The sequence below is a fragment of the Bombina bombina genome, unplaced genomic scaffold (assembly GCF_027579735.1).
Source record: "Bombina bombina isolate aBomBom1 unplaced genomic scaffold, aBomBom1.pri scaffold_481, whole genome shotgun sequence".
Classification (NCBI taxonomy): domain Eukaryota; kingdom Metazoa; phylum Chordata; class Amphibia; order Anura; family Bombinatoridae; genus Bombina; species Bombina bombina.
Window position 1 is genome coordinate 253406 of NW_026512014.1, and position 25405 is coordinate 278810.

At 42.8% G+C, this 25405-nt stretch overlaps 1 protein-coding gene across 3 annotated transcripts in view; it reads right to left on the reverse strand.

The window, feature by feature from the left end:
* CRTAM (cytotoxic and regulatory T cell molecule) overlaps nucleotides 1-25405 on the reverse strand; it is a 243889-nt gene that overhangs the window by 209416 nt on the left and 9068 nt on the right. For all 3 annotated transcript variants that reach the window (XM_053696811.1, XM_053696809.1, XM_053696810.1), the window contains exon 2: nucleotides 833-970. In XM_053696811.1, the coding sequence (XP_053552786.1) occupies nucleotides 833-970 (138 nt within the window). The remainder of the gene's footprint in view (nucleotides 1-832; nucleotides 971-25405) is intronic.

Below are 25405 nucleotides of genomic sequence, written 5' to 3' on the forward strand. Positions count from 1 at the left end.
CAAAAGTTAAGCCATGTGTGCCCTTAATAAAGCTGCCCAAAACGTTATTGCCCACAAAAAAGTTAAAGCACTCCCCAGTCAAGAAACGTTTGCTACCAAACATTTGCAATTCAGTGTCAACCATATTTGTAATTGGCCCCATATGCAAGCTAAATAATGCCCTTCTTTTAGCTCTAGGATTACTGCTTACCCTCCTGGGTATAATGTCAGCCTTTCTGAAATACACAGTCTCTCCAGAAAAATATGACTGAACATACCTCATTACTGCATAGCATGAAACCGTTCCTCACACTGAAGTTTCCTGTACTCCTCAGCCTCTGTGGGAACAGCAATGGACCTTAGTTACAAATGCTAAGATCATCATCCTCCAGGCAGCAGTCTTCATCCATCTGCTGCCTGAGAGTAAATAGTACACACCGTTATCATTTAAAATAACAAACTCTTGCTTGAAGAAATTAAAAACTAATATTTTATCACCTCTTTCACTTTACCCTTCCTAGTACTTAGAGTAGGCAAAGAGAATGACTGAGGGGTGGAGCTAAGGGAGGAGCTATATAGACAGCTCTGCTGTGGTGCTCTTTGCCACTTCCTGTTAGCAGGAGGACTATATCCCACAAGTAAAGGAGGATTCCGTGGACTCGTCTTACCTTTATAGAAGAAATTACTTTAATATCCCTTTAATGATAAATCCGGCCCTGGGCAGCTGCATAATATACCTAACTAGACAGGAAGAAGAACTCTATAAGATTACAATCTACTATTCTGTTTGCTATATTATGTATTTCTTATTTATGTGATTAGACTGACATGAGCCATCAGTGAACGCTCTCACCTCTTATGTTGTTGAAGAAAGCGATGTAACCCTTTGGGGTGAGCCATTGTATAGATGAGTTATCATGTGCGGGGAACTTACATGTCAGCGTTAGTCTTTTACCTTCCTCTACAAACACTTCTCTCGTGTGACACTTCCCTGTTACACCAAAACAAAGTTGTTTTTTATTCATCTTTCACTGAGATCAGTACATTTTTATTGCTATCGGCCATTTAACCATAAGTGAACACGATTTGATATAGAAAGTTAGTGTGACCATAGCTATCATAAATATTAGAGAGTGGTGTATATAATATATACACCACACTCATAGGGGGCGCTAACTGATGACTATAAAATAAATGCAAATATAAAACAAACTATAAATAAATGATACAATCAATAAATGATACAATCAATCAGATAAATACCCAATCCAAATAGGTGGATGCTAGCAAATGGGTATATGCAAAAAATCACAAAATGTCCATAACAACAATCCTGAAAAAAGGAGGCAGCTCTCTGTCATAGGACGGTCATCCTGATGTATCGTGATCTAAAAAGAAAGAGGAACCGAGGCGCCAAACATGCTAGCCTGAGGAAACAGCCCTGTGGTGGCTGAGAAACGCGTTGCATGTTTTAAATAACGTATCTTAAATATACACTTGCTACCACTTCTTTGTTCTGCTCTTGTGGGGGCAGATTATTTCTTTTGCTGAATTTTTTTTCTCTCAAGTTGGGAATATCTTTATCCTGTTGGTTGGATTCCACAGTCCACTGGGCGGCTGAGAGGTCCCAGTAATGCTGATATTGCACCTGGCGGTGCTTCGCCTTCTGTAAGTGCAACTTTTAAACAATCTTTCTCCTTGGCCAAAACGTTACTGGGCTATGCTTGTGCCTTCTTCTTGTCCTTCTAGGCTCTAACCAATAGGCCCTCTCAAGGATCATCTGGACTTGGGGTATTGGCTGGCGGTGATCAGTGAGCTGGACCACTGTTTTAGTTCCAGTCTGCTACAATAGCACCATTTGGGTGCGCCTCACTTGTGAGTATATTTTATCCTGTTGGACCTGTGTGTGTTGGTGCCCTGATGTTACTAGGCCATGTTTGGCGCCTCTGTTCCTCTTTCTTTTTAGAGCATAGCTATCATATACTTTATATAGAGGTTTAGTGTGACTATAGCTATCATATACTTTATATAGAGGTTTAGTGTGACCATAGCTATCTTACGGCTAGATTTAGAGTTTTGCGGCCAAAGGGGTGCGTTAGCTAGGCGTGTTTTTTCCCCCCCGCACCTTTTAAACAACGCTGGTATTTAGAGTTCTCTGAAGGGCTGCGTTAGGCTCTAAAAAGGGAGCGTACAGCATAATTTACCGCCACTTCAACTCTAAATACCAGCGTTGCTTATGGTAGCTGGCAGCTTGAAAAACGTGCTCGTGCACGATTCCCCCATAGGAAACAATGGGGCAGTTTGAGCTGCAAAAAAACCTAACACCTGCAAAAAAGCAGTGATCAGCTCCTAACGCAGCCCCATTGTTTCCCATGGGGAAACACTTCCTAAGTCTGCACCTAACACCCTAACATGAACCCCGAGTCTAAACACCCCTAACCTTACACTTAATAACCCCTAATCTGCCGCCCCCGCTATCGCTGACCCCTGCATATTATTATTAACCCCTAATCTGCCGCTCTGTACACCACCGCCACCTACATTATACCTATGTACCCCTAATCTGCTGCCCCTAACACCGCCGACCCCTATATTATATTTATTAACCCCTAATCTGCCGTCCCCAACGTCGCCGCTACCTTACCTACACTTATTAACCCCTAATCTGCCGACCGGACATCGCCGCCACTATAATAAATGTATTAACCCCTAAACCGCCTCACTCCCATCTCGCAAACCCTATAATAAATAGTATTAACCCCTAATCTGCCCTCCCTAACATCGCCGACACCTAACTTCAAGTATTAACCCCTAATCTGCTGACCGGACCTCGCCGCTACTCTAATAAATGTATTAACCCCTAAAGCTAAGTCTAACCCTAACCCTAACACCCCCCTAAATTAAATATAATTTTAATCTAACGAAAAAAAAATATTTCTTATTAAATAAATTAATCCTATTTAAAGCTAAATACTTACCTGTAAATAAACCCTAATATAGCGTCAATATAAATAATAATTATATTGTAGCTATTTTAGGATTTATATTTATTTTACAGGCAACTTTGTATTTATTTTAACTAGGTACAATAGCTATTAAATAGTTATTTACTATTTAATAGCTACCTAGTTAAAATAATTACAAAATTACCTGTAAAATAAATCCTAACCTAAGTTACAATTAAACCTAACACTACACTATCAATAAATAAATTAAATCAATTAATTACAATTACCTACAATTACCTACAATTAAATAAACTAAACTAAATAACAAAAAAAACAAAAAAAAATTACAAGAATTTTAAACTAATTACACCTACTCTAAGCCCCCTAAAAAAATAACAAAGCCCCCCAAAATAAAAAAAATGCCCTACCCTATTCTAAAATAAAAAGTTAACAGCTCTATTACCTTACCAGCACTTAATAGGGCCTTTTGCGGGGCATGCCCCAAAGAAATCAGCTCTTTTGCCTGAAAAAAAAACCATACAATACCCCCCCAACATTACAACCCACCACCCACATACCCCTAATCTAACCCAAATCCCCCTTAAAAAAAACTAACACTAAGCCCCTGAAGATCTCCCTACCTTGTCTTCACCCAGGCGGGTATCACCGATCCGTCCAGAAGAGGGTCCGAAGTCTTCATCCTATCCGGCCAGAAGAGGTCCTCCAGAGGGTCCAAAGTCTTCATCCAGGCGGCATCTTCTATCTTCTTCCATCCGGAGCGGAGCGGGTCCATCTTGAAGCAGCCGACGCGGAGCCATCCTTCCTCACCGACGGACTAACGACGAACGAAGGTTCCTTTAAATTACGTCATCCAAGATGGCGTCCCTCGAATTCTGATTGGCTGATAGGATTCTATCAGCCAATCGGCATTAAGGTAGGGAAAATCTGATTGGCTGATTGAATCAGCCAATCAGATTCAAGTTCAATCCGATTGGCTGATTGGATCAGCCAATCAGATTGAGCTCGCATTCTATTGGATCAGCCAATCGGAATTCGAGGGACGCCATCTTGGATGACGTCACTTAAAGGAACCATCATTCGTCGGGAAGTCGTCGGTGGAAGAAGATGGCTCTGCGTCGGCTCGTCTGAAGATGGCTCCGCTCCGGATGGATGAAGATTGAAGACGCCGCCTGGATGAAGACTTCAATCGGATGGAAGACCTGTTCAGCGCCCCTTGGATTATGACTTCGGCCGCTGCGGATGTCCTCTTCTGTTCCATCGGTGGTCGGCTGGCTGAAGATGGCTAAAGGTAGGATGATCTTCAGGGGGGTAGTGTTAGGTTTTTTTAAGGGGGGTTTGGGTTAGAGTTGGGGTGTGTGGGTGGTGGGTTTTAATGTTGGGGGGGGTTGTATTTTTTTTTTTTTACAGGCAAAAGAGCTGAATACTTTGGGGCATGCCCCGCAAAAGGCCCTTTTAAGGGCTGGTAAGGTAATAGAGCTGTTAACTTTCGTAATTTAGAATAGGGTAGGGCATTTTTTTATTTTGGGGGGCTTTGTTATTTTATTAGGGGGCTTAGATTAGGTGTAAGTAGCTTAAAATTGATGTAATATTTTTTAAATGTTTGTAACTTTTTATTTTTTATTTTTTGTAACTTAGTTTTTTTATTTTTTGTACTTTAGTTAATTTATTTAATTGTATTTAATTGTAGTTATTTGTAGCTAATTTATTTAATTCATTTAATGATAGTGTAGTGTTAGGTTTAATTGTAACTTAGGTTAGGATTTATTTTACAGGTAATTTTGTATTTCTTTTAGCTAGGTAGTTATTAAATAGTTAATAACTATTTAATAACTATTCTAACTAGCTAAAATAAATACAAAGTTACCTGTAAAATAAATATAAATCCTAAAATAGCTACAATGTAATTATTAATTATATTGTAGCTATCTTAGGGTTTATTTTACAGGTAAGTATTTAGTTTTAAATAGGAATAATTTAGTTAATGATAGTGTAGTGTTAGGTGTAATTGTAACTTAGGTTAGGATTTATTTTACAGGTAATTTGTCTTTATTTTAACTAGGTAGCTATTAAATAGTTAATAACTATTTAATAGCTATTGTACCTAGTTAAAATAAATTGAAATTTGCCTGTAATATAAAAATAAATCCTAAAATAGCTACAATATAATTATTAGTTATATTGTACCTATATTAGGTTTTATTTTATAGGTAAGTATTTAGTTTTAAATAGGATTAATTTACGGCTAGATTTAGAGTTCTGCGGCCAAAGGGGTGCGTTAGCTACGCATGCTTTTTTTCTCCCGCACCTTTTAAATACCGCTGGTATTTAGAGTTCACAGAATGGCTGCGTTAGGCTCCAAAAAGGGAGCGTACAGGCATATTTACCGCCACTGCAACTCTAGATACCAGCGTTGCTTACGGACGCGGCCAGCTTCAAAAACATGCTCGTGCACGATTCCCCCATAGAAAACAATGGGGCTGTTTGAGCTGAAAAAAAACCTAACACCTGCAAAAAAGCAGCGTTCAGCCCCTAACGCAGCCCCATTGTTTGCTATGCGGAAACACTTCCTAAGTCTGCACCTAACACCCTAACATGAACCCCGAGTCTAAACACCCCTAACCTTACACTTATTAACCCCTAATCTGCCGCCCCCGCTATCGCTGACCCCTGCATATTATTATTAACCCCTAATCTGCCGCTCCGTACACCACCGCAAGCTACATTATAGCTATGTACCCCTAATCTGCTGCCCCTAACACCGCCGACCCCTATATTATATTTATTAACCCCTAATCTGCCCCCCTCAACGTCACCTCCACCTGCCTACACTTATTAACCCCTAATCTGCCGAGCGGACCGTACCGCTACTATAATAAAGTTATTAACCCCTAATCCGCCTCACTCCCGCCTCAATAACCCTATAATAAATAGTATTAACCCCTAATCTGCCCTCCCTAACATCGCCGACACCTAACTTCAATTATTAACCCCTAATCTGCCGACCGAATCTCGCCGCTACTGTAATAAATGGATTAACCCCTAAAGCTAAGTCTAACCCTAACACTAACACCCCCCTAACTTAAATATAATTTAAATCTAACGAAATAAATTAACTCTTATTAAATAAATTATTCCTATTTAAAGCTAAATACTTACCTGTAAAATAAACCCTAATATAGCTACAATATAAATTATAATTATATTATAGCTATTTTAGGATTAATATTTATTTTACAGGCAACTTTGTAATTATTTTAACCAGGTACAATAGCTATTAAATAGTTAAGAACTATTTAATAGTTACCTAGTTAAAATAATAACAAATTTACCTGTAAAATAAATCCTAACCTAAGTTACAATTAAACCTAACACTACACTATCAATAAATTAATTAAATACGATGCCTACAATTATCTACAATTAAACCTAACACTACACTATCAATAAATTAATTAAATACAATATCTACAAATAAATACAATGAAATAAACTAACTAAAGTACAAAAAATAAAAAAGAACTAAGTTACAAAAAAACATTAGAAAAATATTACAACAATTTTAAACTAATTACACCTACTCTAAGCCCCCTAATAAAATAACAAAGCCCCCCAAAATAAAAAAATGCCCTACCCTATTCTAAATTAAAAAAGTTCAAAGCTCTTTTACCTTACGAGCCCTGAACAGGGCCCTTTGCGGGGCATGCCCCAAAGAATTCAGCTCTTTTGCCTGTAAAAAAAACACATACAATACCCCCCCAACATTACAACCCACCACCCACATACCCCTAATCTAACCCAAACCCCCCTTAAATAAACCTAACACTAAGCCCCTGAAGATCTCCCTACCTTGTCTTCACCTCACCGGGTTCAGCGATCGGTCCAGAAGAGGGTCCGAAGTCTTGATCCAAGCGGCGGCTGAAGAACTCCATCATCGGGCTGAAGTCGGAAGTCCATCATCGGGATGAAGTCTTCTATCAAGCCGCATCTTCAATCTTCTTTCTTCCGGAGCGGAGCGGAGCCATCTTCTTCCTAGCCGACGCGGAACATCCTCTTCACCTGATGCCTATTCGCCGAATGACGGTTCCTTTAAATGACGTCATCCAAGATGGCGTCCCTCGAATTCAGATTGGCTGATAGGATTCTATCAGCCAATCGGAATTAAGGTAGGAATATTCTGATTGGCTGATGGAATCAGCCAATCAGATTCAAGTTCAATCCGATTGGCTGATCCAATCAGCCAATCAGATTGAGCTCGCATTCTATTGGCTGTTCCGATCAGCCAATAGAATGTGAGCTCAATCTGATTGGCTGATTGGATCAGCCAATCGGATTGAACTTGAATCTGATTGGCTGATTCCATCAGCCAATCAGATTTTTCCTACCTTAATTCCGATTGGCTGATAGAATCAGCCAATCGGAATTCGAGGGACGCCATCTTGGATGATGTCATTTAAAGGAACCGTCATTCGGCGAGTAGGCGTCGGTTGAAGAGGATGGCTCCGCTCCGGAAGAAAGAAGATTGAAGATGCCCGATGATGGAGTTCTTCAGCCGCCGCTTGGATCAAGACTTCGGACCCTCTTCTGGACAGATCGCTGAACCCGGTGAGGTGAAGACAAGGTAGGAAGATCTTCAGGGGCTTAGTGTTAGGTTTATTTAAGGGGGGTTTGGGTTAGATTAGGGGTATGTGGGTGGTGGGTTGTAATGTGGGGGGGGGGGTATTGTATGTGTTTTTTTACAGGCAAAAGAGCTGAATTCTTTGGGGCATGCCCCGCAAAGGGCCCTGTTCAGGGCTGGTAAGGTAAAAGAGCTTTGAACTTTTTTAATTTAGAATAGGGTAGGGCATTTTTTTATTTTGGGGGTCTTTGTCATTTTATTAGGGGGCTTAGAGTAGGTGTAATTAGTTTAAAATTGTTGTAATATTTTTCTAATGTTTGTAAATATTTTTTTATTTTTTGTAACTTAGTTCTTTTTTATTTTTTGTACTTTAGTTAGTTTATTTCATTGTATTTATTTGTAGATATTGTATTTAATTAAGTTATTGATAGTGTAGTGTTAGGTTTAATTGTAGGTAATTGTAGGTATTTTATTTAAGTAATTTATTGCTAGTGTAGTGTTAGGTTTAATTGTAACTTAGGTTAGGATTTATTTTACAGGTAATTTTGTAATTATTTTAACTAGGTAACTATTAAATAGTTGGTGCGTACTTGGTGCGCGGCTTTTTGACAGCTTTATTGATAACTTTGGCGAGCGTATTCAGGTCCGCGGCGGCGATGGTAGGCGAGCTTAGGCGGGCGTATTGGGGCCGGCGATGGCAGGTAAGTAGACACGTTGATAACTAGAGGCCTCAGAGTCAGTATCACCAGGATGGGAATCACAAACAGGAGGAATAGATGGTATTCTAGAACAGTAGTCCTGTCTCTTTAAATCTTTAAAGGTCTACATTTTTTCTGCTGAATCTAAGAATACATCCTCTTCATTTACATAGTCAGACTCAGAATCTGTTTCACCAAAATGGAAGTCACGGACATCAGTAGATGAAATTCTAGATGAGTGGTTCTGTCTCTTTAAATCTTTAAAGATCTGATATTTTTCTGCTGAATCTATGGATACATCCTCTTCATTTTCATAGTCAGATTCAGAATCAGTTTCACCAAAATGGAATTTACGAACATGTGGAATAGATGAAATTCTAGATAAGTGGTTCTGTCTCTTTAAATCTTTAAAGATCTGAATTTTTTCTGCTGAATCTATGGTTACATTCTCTTCATTTTCATAGTCAGATTCAGGATCAGTTTCACCAAAATGGTAACCACGAACATGAGTAGAGGATACTCTAAAATGGGAGTACTGGGTCTTTAAATTTTTAAAAGTATGAAAATCTTCTGTTTTTCTTTTGAGGACAGCTTGGGTCTGAGATAGGTTGTAATTTTTTATTTTCCTTCGAGGGTCAGTGCATCCACTACCACTGCAGATCCCTTTTTTAGGCATTAACTTTCTGTCATGATCCGGTGTACATGCGCTCAGGACACAGACCCTCGGGGCAGTGGTAGGGATTTGAAGACATGGACGTGGATAGATGATATTCTGTGATTCATAGTTGCTAGAAGTTATTGTAGAATAAATGGAGAGTGCAACATTTGTATACAATATATTCTGACTTCACTGTGACTTATAGTTAGTTAATAGGAGTAGCTGCAGGATTTAATGAGAGAAAAATACAGCAATGTGGAATGTTTAGGCTTTAGAGTAAAATGGTAGAAGATTGACACTTAGATGCAAACTAAGGTTTGTTGCATGTTCACAGTACATAATATTATATAGAGCTGTATGTCAGAATTAAGCAGAGCAGCACAGGTAAAGACAAGTTGCAACTTTTATGCATTAATTACTGTTTGTGCATATATATGCAAACTAAGGTTTGTTGCAGGTTCATAGTACATAATATTATATATAGCTGTATGTTAGTAATAAGCAGAGCAGCACAGGTTTAGTCAAGTTGAAAGTTTAAGGCATCAATTACTGTTTGTGCATATATTGGAGAAATACATGAAAGCATTTAACTGAACACATAGATGCAGAGTTCTGAATATGTTAACATATTTGTAGAAGGATATTTCAGCTATGACAACTTGTTGCAGAGAATAGTTATAAAGTTCTGAGTAGGATGCTGTTGTTATAATTAGAGAGTGATGATAACCAAAAGTATACTTGTGATTTATAATAAAGTTCAGAGTTTGTTAAGTAGCAGTGTCCAGGAAACAGAATGGAATTATTTGGATACTTGCGATTTGATGATTTTAAGCATAGGTAATAGAAAAGGCTGTAGCTGGAATATGTTGGTAAATTCATGCAGGAAACAGTCACAGACCTCTATTGTTCAGGATCACAACTTCAAAGTTAATGCAAAGCACATTAGGCCTGAGCAGACTTTAAAAGAGGCTGAGAAAATCAGGTGCATAAGTGATTAATCAGGCAGGCAAACTGAATGCAAATACTGCCCAAACCAGCATGATTGTTAGAAGCAGGGAAGGCAGTCTTAAAGGGACAGTGATATTAGGCTGAGATATCTTACAGAGGGAGAGTAGTAGAAAGAAAAAAGGAAGAGGAGGGAGAGGGTGAAGAAAGAGGAGGGGGAGGGTGAAGAAAGACAAGAGAAAGAGGAGGGAGAGTAGCAGAAAGAAAATGGGAGAGAAGGGAGAGAGTGAAGAAAGACAAGAGAAAGAGGAGGAGAGTAGCAGAAAGGGAGAGGGTGAAGAAAGACAAGAGAAAGAGGAGGGAGAGTAGCAGAAAGAAAACGGGAGAGAAGGGAGGGAGTGAAGAAAGACAAGAGAAAGAGGAGGAGAGTAGCAGAAAGGGAGAGGGTGAAGAAAGACAAGAGAAAGAAGGGAGAGACTGAAGAAAGACAAGAGAAAGAGGAGGGAGAGTAGCAGAAAGAAAAAGGGAGAGAGAGTGAAGATAAAGAGGAGGGAGAGTAGCAGAATGAAAAAGGGAGAGGATGAAGAAAGACAAGAGAAAGAGGAGGGAAAGTAGCAGAATTAAAGAGGGAGAGGGTGAAGAAAGACAAGACAAAAAGAGGAGGAGAGTAGCAGAAAGAAAAAGGGAGATAGTGAAGAAAGACAAGAGAAAGAGGAGGAAGAGTAGCAGAAAGAAAAATGGAGAGGAGGGAGAGAGAGTGAAGAAAGACAGGAGGGAGAGTAGCAGACAGAAAAGGGGAGAGGAGGGGGAGGGTGAAGAAAGACAAGAGAAAGAGGAGGGAGAGTAGCAGAAAGAAAAGGGGAAAGGAGGGAGAGGGTGAAGAAAGACAAGAGAAAGAGGAGGGAGAGTAGCAGAAAGAAAAAGGGAGAGGGTGAAGAAAGCCAAGAGAAAGAGGAGGGAGAGTAGCAGAAAGAAAAAGGGAGAGAGTGAAGAAAGACAAGAGAAAGAGGAGGGAGAGGGTGAAGAAAGACAAGAGAAAATGGAGGGAGAGTAGCAGAAACAAAAAGGGAGAGGAGGGAGAGAGTGAAGAAAGACAGGAGAAAAAGGAGGAGAGTAGCAGAAAGGGAGAGGGTGAAGAAAGACAAGAGAAAGAAGGGAGAGGATCAGAATGAAAAGGGAGAGAGGGAAGAAAGACGAGAAAGAGGAGGGAGAGTAGCAGAAAGAAAAAGGGAGAGAGTGAAGAAAGACAAGAGAAAGAGGAGGAGAGTAGCAGAAAGGGAGAAGGTAAAAAAAGACAAGAGAAAGAGGAGGGAGAGAGTGAAGACAGACAAGAGAAAGAGGAGGGAGAGAGTGAAGACAGAAAAGAGAAAGAGGAGGGAGAGAGTGAAGAAAGACAAGAGACAGAGGAGGGAGAGGGGGAAAAAAGACAAGAGAAAGAGGAAGAAGAGTAGCAGAAAGAAAAAGGGAGAGGAGGGAGAGGGTGAAGAAAGACAAGAGAAAGAGGAGGGAGAGTAGCAGAAAGAAAAAGGGAGAGGAGGGAGAGAGTGAAGAAAGACAGGAGAAAAAGGAGGAGAGTAGCAGAAAGGGAGAGGGTGAAGAAAGACAAGAGAAAGAAGGGAGAGGATCAGAATGAAAAGGGAGAGAGGGAAGAAAGACGAGAAAGAGGAGGGAGAGTAGCAGAAAGAAAAAGGGAGAGAGTGAAGAAAGACAAGAGAAAGAGGAGGAGAGTAGCAGAAAGGGAGAGGGTGAAAAAAGACAAGAGAAAGAGGAGGGAGAGAGTGAAGACAGACAAGAGAAAGAGGAGGGAGAGGGTGAAGACAGACAAGAGAAAGAGGAGGGAGAGAGTGAAGAAAGACAAGAGACAGAGGAGGGAGAGGGGGAAAAAAGACAAGATAAAGAGGAAGAAGAGTAGCAGAAAGAAAAAGGGAGAGGAGGGAGAGGGTGAAGAAAGACAAGAGAAAGAGGAGGGAGAGTAGCAGAAAGAAAAAGGGAGAGGAGGGAGAGGGTGAAGAAAGACAAGAGAAAGGAGGGAGATAGTGAAGAAAGACAAGAGAAAGAGGAGGGAGAAAGTGAAGAAAGACAAGAGAAAAAGGAGGGAGAGTAGCAGAAACAAGAAGGGAGAGAGTGAAGAAAGACAATAGGAAGAGGAGGAAGAGTAGCAGAAAGAAAAAGGGAGAGAATGAAGAAGACAAAAGAAAAATGAGAGAGAGTAGCAGAAAGAAAAAGGGAGAGGGTGAAGAAAGTCAAGAGGCAGAGGAAGGAGAGGGTGAAGAAAGACAAGGGAAAGATGAGGGAGAGTAGCAGAAAGAAAAAGGGAGAGAAGGGAGAGGGTGAAGAAAGACAAGAGAAAAAGGAGGGAGAGGGTGAAGAAAGACAAGAGACAGAGGAGGGAGAGGGTGAAGAAAGACAAGAGAAAGAGGAGGGAGAGTAGCAGAAAGAAAAAGGGAAAGGGTGAAGAAAGACAAGAGAAAGAGGAGGGGCAATAGCAGAAAGATAAAGTGACAGGAGGGTGAAGACAGACAAGAGAAAGAGGAGGAAGAGTAGCAGAAAGAAAAATGGAGAGGAGAGAGAAAGTGAAGAAAGACAAGAGAAAGAGGAGGGAAAGGAGCAGAAAGATAAAGTGAGAGGATGGAGAGGGTGAAGAAAGACAAGAGAAAAAGAAGGGAGAGAGTGAAGAAAGACAAGAGGAAGAGGAGGGAGAGTAGCAGAAAGAAAAAGGAAGAGGAGGGAGAGGGTGAAGAAAGACAAGAGGAAAAGGAGGGAGGGTAGCAGAAAGAAAAAAGGGGGAGGAGGGAGAGGGTGAAGAAAGGCAAGAGAAAGAGGAGGGAGAGTAGCAGAAAGAAAAAGGGAGAGGAGGGAGAGAGTGAAGAAAGACGAGAAAGAGGAGAGAGAGTAGCAGAAAGAAAAAAAGGGAGAGGAGGGAGAGGTGAAGAAAGACAAGAGAACAAGTAGGGAGATTAGCAGAAACAAAAAGGGAGAGGAGGGAGAGAGTGAAGAAAGACAAGAGAAAAAGGAGGGAGAGTAGCAGAAAGAAAAAGGGAGAGGAGGGAGAGAGTGAAGAAAGACAAGAGAAAAGGGAGGGAGAGGGTGAAGAAAGACAAGAGAAAGAGGAGGGAGAGTAGCAGAAACAAAAAGGGAGAGGAGGCAGAGAGTGAAGAAAGACAAGAGAAAAGAAGGGAGAGTAGCAGAAAGAAAAAGGGAGAGGAGGGAGAGAGTGAAGAAAGACAAGAGAAAAAGGAGGGAGAGTAGCAGAAAGAAAAAGGGAGAGGGTGAAGAAAGACGAGAAAGAGGAGCGAGAGGGTGAAGATAGACAAGAGAAAGAGGAGGGAGAGTAGCAGAACGAAAAAGAAAGAGGAGGGAGAGAGTGAAGAAAGACAAGAGAAAGAGGAGGGAAAGGAGCAGAAAGATAAAGTGAGAGGAGGGAGAGGGTGAATTAAGACAAGAGAAAAAGAAGGGATAGTAGCAGAAAGAAAAAGGTAGAGGAGGGAGAGGGTAAAGAAAGACAAGAGAAAGAGGTTGGAGAGAGTGAAGAAAGACAATAGAGAAAGGAGGGAGAGTAGCAGAAAGAAAAAGGGAGAGAGAGAGTGGAGAAAGACAAGAGAACAAGTAGGGAGATTAGCAGAAAGAAAAAGGGAGAGGAGGGAGAGGGTAAAGAAAGACAAGAGAAAAAGGACGGAGAGTAGTAGAAAGAAAAAGGGAGAGGGTGAAGAAAGACGAGAAAGAGGAGCGAGAGGGTGAAGATAGACAAGATAAAGAGGAGGGAGAGTAGCAGAAAGAAAAAGGGAGAGGAGGGAGAGGGTGAAGAAAGACAAGAGAAAGAGGAGGGAGATAGTGAAGAAAGACAAGAGAAAGAGGAGGGAGAAAGTGAAGAAAGACAAGAGAAAAAGGAGGGAGAGTAGCAGAAACAAGAAGGGAGAGAGTGAAGAAAGACAAGAGGAAGAGGAGGAAGAGTAGCAGAAAGAAAAAGGGAGAGAATGAAGAAGACAAAAGAAAAAGGAGAGAGAGTAGCAGAAAGAAAAAGGGAGAGGGTGAAGAAAGTCAAGAGGCAGAGGAAGGAGAAGGTGAAGAAAGACAAGGGAAAGATGAGGGAGAGTAGCAGAAAGAAAAAGGGAGAGAAGGGAGAGGGTGAAGAAAGACAAGAGAAAAAGGAGGGAGAGGGTGAAGAAAGACAAGAGACAGAGGAGGGAGAGGGTGAAGAAAGACAAGAGAAAGAGGAGGGAGAGTAGCAGAAAGAAAAAGGGAAAGGGTGAAGAAAGACAAGAGAAAGAGGAGGGGCAATAGCAGAAAGATAAAGTGACAGGAGGGTGAAGACAGACAAGAGAAAGAGGAGGAAGAGTAGCAGAAAGAAAAATGGAGAGGAGAGAGAGAGTGAAGAAAGACAAGAGAAAGAGGAGGGAAAGGAGCAGAAAGATGAAGTGAGAGGATGGAGAGGGTGAAGAAAGATAAGAGAAAAAGAAGGGAGAGAGTGAAGAAAGACAAGAGGAAGAGGAGGGAGAGTAGCAGACAGAAAAGGGGAGAGGAGGGAGAGGGTGAAGAAAGACAAGAGAAAGAGGAGGAAGCGTAGCAGAAAGAAAAAGGGAGAGGAGGGAGAGGGTGAAGAAAGACAAGAGAAAGAGGAGGGAGATAGTGAAGAAAGACAAGAGAAAGAGGAGGGAGAAAGTGAAGAAAGACAAGAGAAAAAGGAGGGAGAGTAGCAGAAACAAGAAGGGAGAGAGTGAAGAAAGACAAGAGGAAGAGGAGGAAGAGTAGCAGAAAGAAAAAGGGAGAGAATGAAGAAGACAAAAGAAAAAGGAGAGAGAGTAGCAGAAAGAAAAAGGGAGAGGGTGAAGAAAGTCAAGAGGCAGAGGAAGGAGAAGGTGAAGAAAGACAAGGGAAAGATGAGGGAGAGTAGCAGAAAGAAAAAGGGAGAGAAGGGAGAGGGTGAAGAAAGACAAGAGAAAAAGGAGGGAGAGGGTGAAGAAAGACAAGAGACAGAGGAGGGAGAGGGTGAAGAAAGACAAGAGAAAGAGGAGGGAGAGTAGCAGAAAGAAAAAGGGAAAGGGTGAAGAAAGACAAGAGAAAGAGGAGGGGCAATAGCAGAAAGATAAAGTGACAGGAGGGTGAAGACAGACAAGAGAAAGAGGAGGAAGAGTAGCAGAAAGAAAAATGGAGAGGAGAGAGAGAGTGAAGAAAGACAAGAGAAAGAGGAGGGAAAGGAGCAGAAAGATGAAGTGAGAGGATGGAGAGGGTGAAGAAAGATAAGAGAAAAAGAAGGGAGAGAGTGAAGAAAGACAAGAGGAAGAGGAGGGAGAGTAGCAGACAGAAAAGGGGAGAGGAGGGAGAGGGTGAAGAAAGACAAGAGAAAGAGGAGGAAGCGTAGCAGAAAGAAAAAGGAAGAGGAGGGAGAGGGTGAAGAAAGACAAGAGGAAAAGGAGGGAGGGTAGCAGAAAGAAAAAAGGGGGAGGAGGGAGAGGGTGAAGAAAGGCAAGAGAAAGAGGAGGGAGAGTAGCAGAAAGAAAAAGGGAGAGGAGGGAGAGAGTGAAGAAAGACGAGAAAGAGGAGAGAGAGTAGCAGAAAGAAAAAAAGGGAGAGGAGGGAGAGGTGAAGAAAGACAAGAGAACAAGTAGGGAGATTAGCAGAAACAAAAAGGGAGAGGAGGGAGAGAGTGAAGAAAGACAAGAGAAAAAGGAGGGAGAGTAGCAGAAAGAAAAAGGGAGAGGAGGGAGAGAGTGAAGAAAGACAAGAGAAAAGGGAGGGAGAGGGTGAAGAAAGACAAGAGAAAGAGGAGGGAGAGTAGCAGAAACAAAAAGGGAGAGGAGGCAGAGAGTGAAGAAAGACAAGAGAAAAAGGACGGAGAGTAGTAGAAAGAAAAAGGGAGAGGGTGAAGAAAGACGAGAAAGAGGAGCGAGAGGGTGAAGATAGACAAGAGAAAGAGGAGGGAGAGTAGCAGAAAGAAAAAGAAAGAGGAGGGAGAGAGTGAAGAAAGACAAGAGAAAGAGGAGGGAAAGGAGCAGAAAGATAAAGTCAGAGGAGGGAGAGGGTGAATTAAGACAAGAGAAAAAGAAGGGATAGTAGCAGAAAGAAAAAGGGAGAGGAGGGAGAGGGTAAAGAAAGACAAGAGAAAGAGGTTGGAGAGAGTGAAGAAAGACAATAGAGAAAGGAGGGAGAGTAGCAGAAAGAAAAAGGGAGAGCGAAGAAAGACAAGAGAAAGAGGAGGGAGAGTAGCAGAAAGAAAAAGGGAGAGAGAGAGTGGAGAAAGACAAGAGAACAAGTAGGGAGATTAGCAGAAAGAAAAAGGGAGAAGAGGGAGAGGGTAAAGAAAGACAAGAGAAAAAGGACGGAGAGTAGTAGAAAGAAAAAGGGAGAGGGTGAAGAAAGACGAGAAAGAGGAGCGAGAGGGTGAAGATAGACAAGATAAAGAGGAGGGAGAGTAGCAGAAAGAAAAAGGGAGAAGAGGAAGAGAGTGAAGAAAGACAAGAGAAAGAGGAGGGAAAGGAGCAGAAAGATAAAGTGAGAGGAGGGAGAGGGTGAATTAAGACAAGAGAAAAAGAAGGGATAGTAGCAGAAAGAAAAAGGGAGAGGAGGGAGAGGGTAAAGAAAGACAAGAGAAAGAGGTTGGAGAGAGTGAAGAAAGACAATAGAGAAAGGAGGGAGAGTAGCAGAAAGAAAAAGGGAGAGAGCGAAGAAAGACAAGAGAAAGAGGAGGGAGAGTAGCAGAAAGAAAAAGGGAGAGAGAGAGTGGAGAAAGACAAGAGAAATAGGATGGGCAATAGCAGAAAGATAAAGTCAGAGGAGGGTGAAGAAAGACAAGAGAAAAAGGAGGGAGAGGAAAAGAAAGACAAGACAAAAAGAGGAGGAGAGTAGCAGAAAGAAAAAGGGAGAGGAGAGCGCGAGAGAAGAAAGCCAAGAGAAAGAGGAGGGAGAGTAGCAGAAGGAAAAAGGGAGAGGAGAGAAAGTGAAGAAAGACAAGAGAAAGAGGAGGGAGAGTAGCAGAAAGAAAAAGGGAGAGGAGGGAGAGAGTGAAGAAAGACAAGAGAAAGAGGAGGGAGAGCAGCAGAAAGAAAAAGGGAGAGAGTGAAGAGAGACAAAAGAAAGAGGAGGGAGAGTAGCAGAAAGAAAAAGGGAGATGAGGGAGAGAGTTAAGAAAGACAAGAGAAAGAGGAGGAGAGTAGCAGAAAGGGAGAGGGTGAAGAAAGACAAGAGAAAGAGAAGGAAATGTAGCAGAAAGAAAAAAGGAGAGAGTGAAGAAAGTCAAGAGAAAGAGGAGGAGAGTAGCAGAAAGAAAAAGACAGGAGGGAGAGAGTGAAGAAAGACAAGAGAAAGAGGAGGGAGAGTAGCATAAAGAAAAAGGGAGAGGAGGGAGAGAGTGAAGAAAGACAAGAGAAAGAGGAGGGAGAGTAACAGAAAGAAAAAGGGGAAGGGTGAAGAAAGACAAGAGAAAGAGGAGGGAGAGTAGCAGAAAGAAAAAGGGAGAGGGTGAAGAAAGACAAGAGAAAGAGGAGGGAGAGGAGGGAGAGAGTGAAGAAAGACAAGAGAAAGAGGAGGGAGAGTAGCAGAAAGAAAAGGGGAAAGGGTGAAGAAAGACAAGAGAAAGAGGAGGGAGAGTAGCAGAAAGAAAAAGGGAGAGGAGGGAGAGAGTGAAGAAAGACAAGAGAAAGAGGAGGGAGAGTAACAGAAAGAAAAAGGGGAAGGGTGAAGAAAGACAAGATAAAGAGGAGGGAGAGTAGCAGAAAGAAAAAGGGGGAGGGTGAAGAAAGACAAGAGAAAGAGGAGGAAGAGAGTGAAGAAAGAGGAGGGAGAGTAGCAGAACGAAAAAGGGAGAGGGCGGAGAGGGTGAAGAAAGAGGAGGGAAAGGAGTAGATAGAAAAAGGGAGAGGGTGAACAAAGATGAGAAAGAGGAGGGAGAGTAGCAGAAAGAAAAAGGGAGAGGAGGGAGAAAGTGAAGAAAGACAAGAGAAAGAGGAGGGAGAGTAGCAGAAAGAAAAAGACAGGAGGGAGAGAGTGGAGAAAGACAAGAGAAAGAGGAGGGAGAGTAGCAGAAAGAATAAGACAGGAGGGAGAGAGTGGAGAAAGACAAGAGAAAGAGGAGGAAGAGTAGCAGAAAGAAAAAGGGAGAAGAGGGAGAGGGTGAAGAAAGACAAGAGAAAGAGGAGGGAGAGGAGCAGAAAGAAAAAGACAGGAGGGAGAGAGTGGAGAAAGACAAGAGAAAGAGGAGGGAGAGTAGCATAAAGAAAAAGGGAGAGGAGGGAGAGAGTGAAGAAAGACAAGAGAAAGAGGAGGGCGAGTAACAGAAAGAAAAAGGGGAAGGGTGAAGAAAGCCAAGAGAAAGAGGAGGGAGAGTAGCAGAAGGAAAAAGGGAGAGGAGAGAGAAAGTGAAGAAAGACAAGAGAAAGAGGAGGGAGAGTAGCAGAAAGAAAAAGGGAGAGGAGGGAGAGAGTGAAGAAAGACAAGAGAAAGAGGAGGGAGAGCAGCAGAAAGAAAAAGGGAGAGAGTGAAGAGAGACAAAAGAAAGAGGAGGGAGAGTAGCAGAAAGAAAAAGGGAGATGAGGGAGAGAGTTAAAAAAGACAAGAGAAAGAGGAGGAGAGTAGCAGAAAGGGAGAGGGTGAAGAAAGACAAGAGAAAGAGAAGGAAATGTAGCAGAAAGAAAAAGGGAGAGAGTGAAGAAAGACAAGAGAAAGAGGAGGAGAGTAGCAGAAAGAAAAAGACAGGAGGGAGAGAGTGAAGAAAGACAAGAGAAAGAGGAGGGAGAGTAGCATAAAGAAAAAGGGAGAGGAGGGAGAGAGTGAAGAAAGACAAGAGAAAGAGGAGGGAGAGTAACAGAAAGAAAAAGGGGAAGGGTGAAGAAAGACAAGAGAAAGAGGAGGGAGAGTAGCAGAAAGAAAAAGGGAGAGGGTGAAGAAAGACAAGAGAAAGAGGAGGGAGAGGAGGGAGAGAGTGAAGAAAGACAAGAGAAAGAGGAGGGAGAGTAGCAGAAAGAAAAGGGGAAAGGGTGAAGAAAGACAAGAGAAAGAGGAGGGAGAGTAGCAGAAAGAAAAAGGGAGAGGAGGGAGAGAGTGAAGAAAGACAAGAGAAAGAGGAGGGAGAGTAACAGAAAGAAAAAGGGGAAGGGTGAAGAAAGACAAGATAAAGAGGAGGGAGAGTAGCAGAAAGAAAAAGGGGGAGGGTGAAGAAAGACAAGAGAAAGAGGAGGAAGAGAGTGAAGAAAGAGGAGGGAGAGTAGCAGAACGAAAAAGGGAGAGGGCGGAGAGGGTGAAGAAAGAGGAGGGAAAGGAGTAGATAGAAAAAGGGAGAGGGTGAACAAAGATGAGAAAGAGGAGGGAGAGTAGCAGAAAGAAAAAGGGAGAGGAGGGAGAAAGTGAAGAAAGACAAGAGAAAGAGGAGGGAGAGTAGCAGAAAGAAAAAGACAGGAGGGAGAGAGTGGAGAAAGACAAGAGAAAGAGGAGGGAGAGTAGCAGAAAGAATAAGACAGGAGGGAGAGAGTGGAGAAAGACAAGAGAAAGAGGAGGAAGAGTAGCAGAAAGAAAAAGGGAGAAGAGGGAGAGGGTGAAGAAAGACAAGAGAAAGAGGAGGGAGAGGAGCAGAAAGAAAAAGACAGGAGGGAGAGAGTGGAGAAAGACAAGAGAAAGAGGAGGGAGAGTAGCATAAAGAAAAAGGGAGAGGAGGGAGAGAGTGAAGAAAGACAAGAGAAAGAGGAGGGCGAGTAACAGAAAGAAAAAGGGGAAGGGTGAAGAAAGACAAGAGAAAGAGGAGGGAGAGTAGCAGAAAGAAAAAGGGAGAGGGTGAAGAAAGACAAGAGAAAGAGGAGGGAGAGAGTGAAGAAAGACAAGAGAAAGAGGAGGGAGAGTAGAAGAAAGAAAAGGGGAAAGGGTGAAGAAAGACAAGAGAAAGAGGAGGGAGAGTAGCAGAAAGAAAAAGGGAGAGGAGGGAGAGAGTGAAGAAAGACAAGAGAAAGAGGAGGGAGAGTAACAGAAAGAAAAAGGGGAAGGGTGAAGAAAGACAAGATAAAGAGGAGGGAGAGTAGCAGAAAGAAAAAGGGAGAGGGTGAAGAAAGACAAGAGAAAGAGGAGGGAGAGAGTGAAGAAAGAGGAGGGAGAGTAGCAGAACGAAAAATGGAGAGGGCGGAGAGGGTGAAGAAAGAGGAGGGAAAGGAGTAGATAGAAAAAGGGAGAGGGTGAACAAAGATGAGAAAGAGGAGGGAGAGTAGCAGAAAGAAAAAGGGAGAGGAGGGAGAAAGTGAAGAAAGACAAGAGAAAGAGGAGGGAGAGTAGCAGAAAGAAAAAGACAGGAGGGAGAGAGTGGAGAAAGACAAGAGAAAGAGGAGGGAGAGTAGCAGAAAGAATAAGACAGGAGGGAGAGAGTGGAGAAAGACAATAGAAAGAGGAGGAAGAGTAGCAGAAAGAAAAAGGGAGAAGAGGGAGAGGGTGAAGAAAGACAAGAGAAAGAGGAGGGAGAGGAGCAGAAAGAAAAAGACAGGAGGGAGAGAGTGGAGAAAGACAAGAGAAAGAGGAGGGAGAGTAGCAGAAAGAAAAAGACAGGAGGGAGAGAGTGGAGAAAGACAAGAGAAAGGAGGTAGAGTAGCAGAAAGAAAACGGGAGAGGAGGGAGAGAGTGAAGAAAGACAATTGAAAGAGGAGGAGAGTAGCAGAAAGGGAGAGGGTGAAGAAAGACAAGAGAAAGAAGGGAGAGGATCAGAATGAAAAGGGAGAGGGAGATAGTGAAGAGGGAGAGTAGCAGAAAGAAAAAGAGAGAGGAGAGAGAGAGAGTGAAGAAAGACAAGAGAAAGAGGAGGAGAGTAGCAGAAAGGGAGAGGGTGAAGAAAAACCAGAGAGAGAAGGGAGAGACTGAAGAAAGACAAGAGAAAGAGGAGGGAGAGTAGCAGAAAGAAAAGGGAGAGAGGGAAGAAAGACAAGATAAAGAGGAGGGAGGGTAGCAGAAAGAAAAAGGGAGAGGATGAAGACAGAAAAGAGAAAGAGGAGGGGGAGTGGCGGAAAGATAAAGGGAGAGGGTGAAGAAAGACAAGAGAAAGAGGAGGGAGAGTTGTAGAACGAAAAAGGGAGAGGAGGGAGAGGGTGAAGAAAGACAAGAGAAAAGGGAGGGAGAGGGTGAAGAAAGACAAGACAAAAAGAGGAGGAGAGTAGCAGAAAGAAAAAGGGAGAGGAGGGAGAGAGTGAAGAAAGACAAGAGAAAGAGGAGGAGGAAGAGTAGCAGAAAGAAAAATGGAGAGGAGGGAGAGAGAGTGAAGAAAGACAAGACGAAGAGGAGGGAGAGTAGCAGACAGAAAAGGGGAGAGGAGGGAGAGGGTGAAGAAAGACAAGAGAAAGAGGAGGGAGAGTAGCAGACAGAAAAGGGGAGAGGAGGTAGAGGGTGAAGAAAGACAAGAGAAAGAGGAGGGAGAGTAGCAGAAAGAAAAAGTGAGAGGGTGACGAAAGACAAGAGAAAGAGGAGGGAGAGTAGCAGAAACAAAAAGGGAGAGGAGGGAGAGAGTGAAGAAAAACAAGAGAAAAAGGAGGTAGAGGGTGAAGAAAGACAAGAGAAAATGGAGGGAGAGTAGCAGAAACAAAAAGGGAGAGGAGGGAGGGAGTGAAGAAAGACAAGAGAAAAAGGAGGAGAGTAGCAGAAAGGGAGAGGGTGAAGAAAGACAAGAGAAAGAAGGGAGAGGATCAGAATGAAAAGGGAGAGGTAGAGAGGGAAGAAAGAGGAGGGAGAGTAGCAGAAAGAAAAAGGGAGAGAGTGAAAAAATACAAGAGACAGAGGAGGGAGAGGGTGAAAAAAGACAAGAGAAAGAGGAAGGAGAGTAGCAGAAAGAAAAAGGGAGAGTAGGGAGAGGGTGAAGAAAGACAAGAGAAAGAAGAGGGAGAGTAGCAGAAAGATAAAGGGAGAGGATGAAGAAAGACAAGAGAAGGAGTTGGGAGAGAGTGAAGAAAGGCAAGAGAAAGAGGAGGGAGAGTAGCAGAAACAAAATGAGGGAGGAGGGAGAGGGTGAAGAAAGACAAGAGAAAGAGGAGGGAGAGAGGGAAGACAGACAAGAGAAAGAGGAGGGAGAGAGTGAAGAAAGACAATGGACAGAGGAGGGATAGTGTGAAAAAAGACAAGAGAAAGGAAGGAGAGTAGCAGAAAGAAAAAGGGAGAGGAGGAAAAGGGTGAAGAAAGACAATAGAACGAGGAGAGAGAGTAGCAGAAATAAAAAGGGAGAGGGTGAAGAAAGACAAGAGAGAGAGGAGGGAGAGAGTGAAGAAAGACAAGAGAAAGAGGAAGGAGAGGATGAAGAAAGACAAGAGACAGAGGAGGGAGAGGGTGAAGAAAGACAAGAGAAAGAGGAGGGAGAGTAACAGAAAAAAAAAGGGAGAGGAGGGAGAGGGTGAAGAAAGACAAGAGACAGAGGAGGGAGAGGGTGAAGAAAGACAAGAGAAAGAGGAGGGAGAGTAGCAGAAAGAAAAAGGGAAAGGGTGAAGAAAGACAAGAGAAAGAGGAGGGAGAGGGTGAAGAAAGACAAGAGACACAGGAGGGAGAGGGTTAAGAAAGAGGAGGAAGAGTAGCAGAAAGAAAAATGGAGAGGAGAGAGAGAGAGTGAAGAAAGACAAGAGATAGAGGAGGGAAAAAGCAGAAAGATAAAGTGAGAGGAGGGAGAGTAACAGAAAAAAAGGGAGAGGAGGTAGAGAGTGAAGAAAGACAAGAGAAAAAGGAGGGAGAGTAGCAGAAAGAAAAAGGGAGAGGAGGTAGAGAGTGAAGAAAAAGGAGGGAGAGTAGCAGAAAGAAAAAGGGAGAGGAGGGAGAGAGTGTAGAAAGACAAGAGAAAAAGAAGGGAGAGGGTGAAGAAAGACAAGAGAAAGAGGAGGGAGAGTAGCAGAAAGAAAAACACAGGAGGGAGAGAGTGAAGAAAGACAAGAGAAAGAGGAGGGAGAGTAGCAGAAAGAAAAAGAGAGAGGAGTGATAGTGAAGAAAGACAAGAGAAAAAGAAGGGAGAGTAGCAGAAAGAAAAAGGGAGAGGAGGGAGAGAGTGAAGAAAGACAAGAGAAAAAGGAGGGAGAGTAGCAGAAAGAAAAAGGGAGAGGAGGGAGAGAGTGAAGAAAGACAAGAGAAAAAGGAGGGAGAGTAGCAGAATGAAAAGGGAGAGGAGGGAGAGAGTGAAGAAAGACGAGAAAAAGGAGGGAGAGGGTGAAGAAAGACAAGAGAAAGAGGAGGGAGAGTAGCAGAAAGAAAAAGACAAGAGGGAGAGAGTGAAGAAAGACAAGAGAAAGAGGAGGGAGAGTAGCAGAAAGAAAAAGACAAGAGGGAGAGAGTGAAGAAAGACAAGAGAAAGAGGAGGGAGAGTAGCAGAAAGAAAAAGACAGGAGGGAGAGAGTGAAGAAAGACAAGAGGGAGAGGAGGGAGAGTAGCAGAAAGAAAAAGACAGGAGGGAGATTGTGAAAATAGACAAGAGAAAAAGGAGGGAGAGGGTGAAGAAAGACAAGAGAAAGAGGAGGGAGAGAGTGAAGAAAGACAAGAGGGAGAGGAGGGAGAGTAGCAGAAAGAAGGAGGGAGTAAGAGGGGGGAGAGTTGCAGAAAGAAGGAGGGAGTAGGAGGAGGGAGAGTTGCAGAAAGGAGGGAGTAAGAGGAGGGAGAGTAGCAGAAAGAAGGAGGGAGTAGGAGGAGGGAGAGTAGCAGAAAGAAGGAGGGAGTAAGAGGAGGGAGAGTTGCAGAAAGAAGGAGGGAGTAAGAGGAGGGAGAGTTGCAGAAAGAAGGAGGGAGTAAGAGGAGGGAGAGTTGCAGAAAGAAGGAGGGAGTAAGAGGAGGGAGAGTAGCAGAAAGAAGGAGGGAGTAAGAGGAGGGAGAGTCGCAGAAAGAAGGAGGGAGTAAGAGGAGGGAGAGTAGCAGAAAGAAGGAGGGAGTAAGAGGAGGGAGAGTTGCAGAAAGGAGGGAGTAAGAGGAGGGAGAGTAGCAGAAAGAAGGAGGGAGTAAGAGGAGGGAGAGTAGCAGAAAGAAGGAGGGAGGAAGAGGAGGGAGAGATTGATGAAGAGATAAGAAACCCGAAACAAAACATTTTTTTCCTTTCATGAATCAGATAGAGCAGCAAATGTAACAACTTTCTATTATTGATTTTTGTTTGTTCTGTTCTTATCTTTATTTGAAAAGCAGGAATGTAGGCTTTGGAGCTGGATCATCTTTGGTTCAGAACCTGGGTAGCGCTACATGTAGCCACCAATCAGTAAGCACTACCCAGGGAGCTGAACCAAAGATGGGCCGTTTCCTAAGTTTACATTTCTGCTTTTCAAATAAAGATAAGAACTGAATAGAGTGTGTATAAGAATTGCATATCTATATTAAATGGTAAGTTAAAGTGCATCTTCATTTAAAGGGACAGTCTAGTTAAAATTAAACTAGCATGATTCAGATAGAGCATGCAATTTTAAACAACTTTCCAATGTACTTTTGTTCTCTTGGTATACTTTGTTAAAAGCTAAACCTAGGTAGGCTCATATGCTAATTTCTAAGCCCTTTTACTGCCGTCTCTTATCTCAGTGCAATTTGACAGGTTTTCACAGCTAAAGGGTGTTAGTTCAGAAGAGGAGCAGAAAGAAAAAGACAGGAGGGAGAGAGTGGAGAAAGACAAGAGAAAGAGGAGGGAGAGTAGCATAAAGAAAAAGGGAGAGGAGGGAGAGAGTGAAGAAAGACAAGAGAAAGAGGAGGGCGAGTAACAGAAAGAAAAAGGGGAAGGGTGAAGAAAGACAAGAGAAAGAGGAGGGAGAGTAGCAGAAAGAAAAAGGGAGAGGGTGAAGAAAGACAAGAGAAAGAGGAGGGAGAGAGTGAAGAAAGACAAGAGAAAGAGGAGGGAGAGTAGAAGAAAGAAAAGGGGAAAGGGTGAAGAAAGACAAGAGAAAGAGGAGGGAGAGTAGCAGAAAGAAAAAGGGAGAGGAGGGAGAGAGTGAAGAAAGACAAGAGAAAGAGGAGGGAGAGTAACAGAAAGAAAAAGGGGAAGGGTGTAGAAAGACAAGATAAAGAGGAGGGAGAGTAGCAGAAAGAAAAAGGGAGAGGGTGAAGAAAGACAAGAGAAAGAGGAGGGAGAGAGTGAAGAAAGAGGAGGGAGAGTAGCAGAACGAAAAAGGGAGAGGGCGGAGAGGGTGAAGAAAGAGGAGGGAAAGGAGTAGATAGAAAAAGGGAGAGGGTGAACAAAGATGAGAAAGAGGAGGGAGAGTAGCAGAAAGAAAAAGGGAGAGGAGGGAGAAAGTGAAGAAAGACAAGAGAAAGAGGAGGGAGAGTAGCAGAAAGAAAAAGACAGGAGGGAGAGAGTGGAGAAAGACAAGAGAAAGAGGAGGGAGAGTAGCAGAAAGAATAAGACAGGAGGGAGAGAGTGGAGAAAGACAATAGAAAGAGGAGGAAGAGTAGCAGAAAGAAAAAGGGAGAAGAGGGAGAGGGTGAAGAAAGACAAGAGAAAGAGGAGGGAGAGGAGCAGAAAGAAAAAGACAGGAGGGAGAGAGTGGAGAAAGACAAGAGAAAGAGGAGGGAGAGTAGCAGAAAGAAAAAGACAGGAGGGAGAGAGTGGAGAAAGACAAGAGAAAGGAGGTAGAGTAGCAGAAAGAAAACG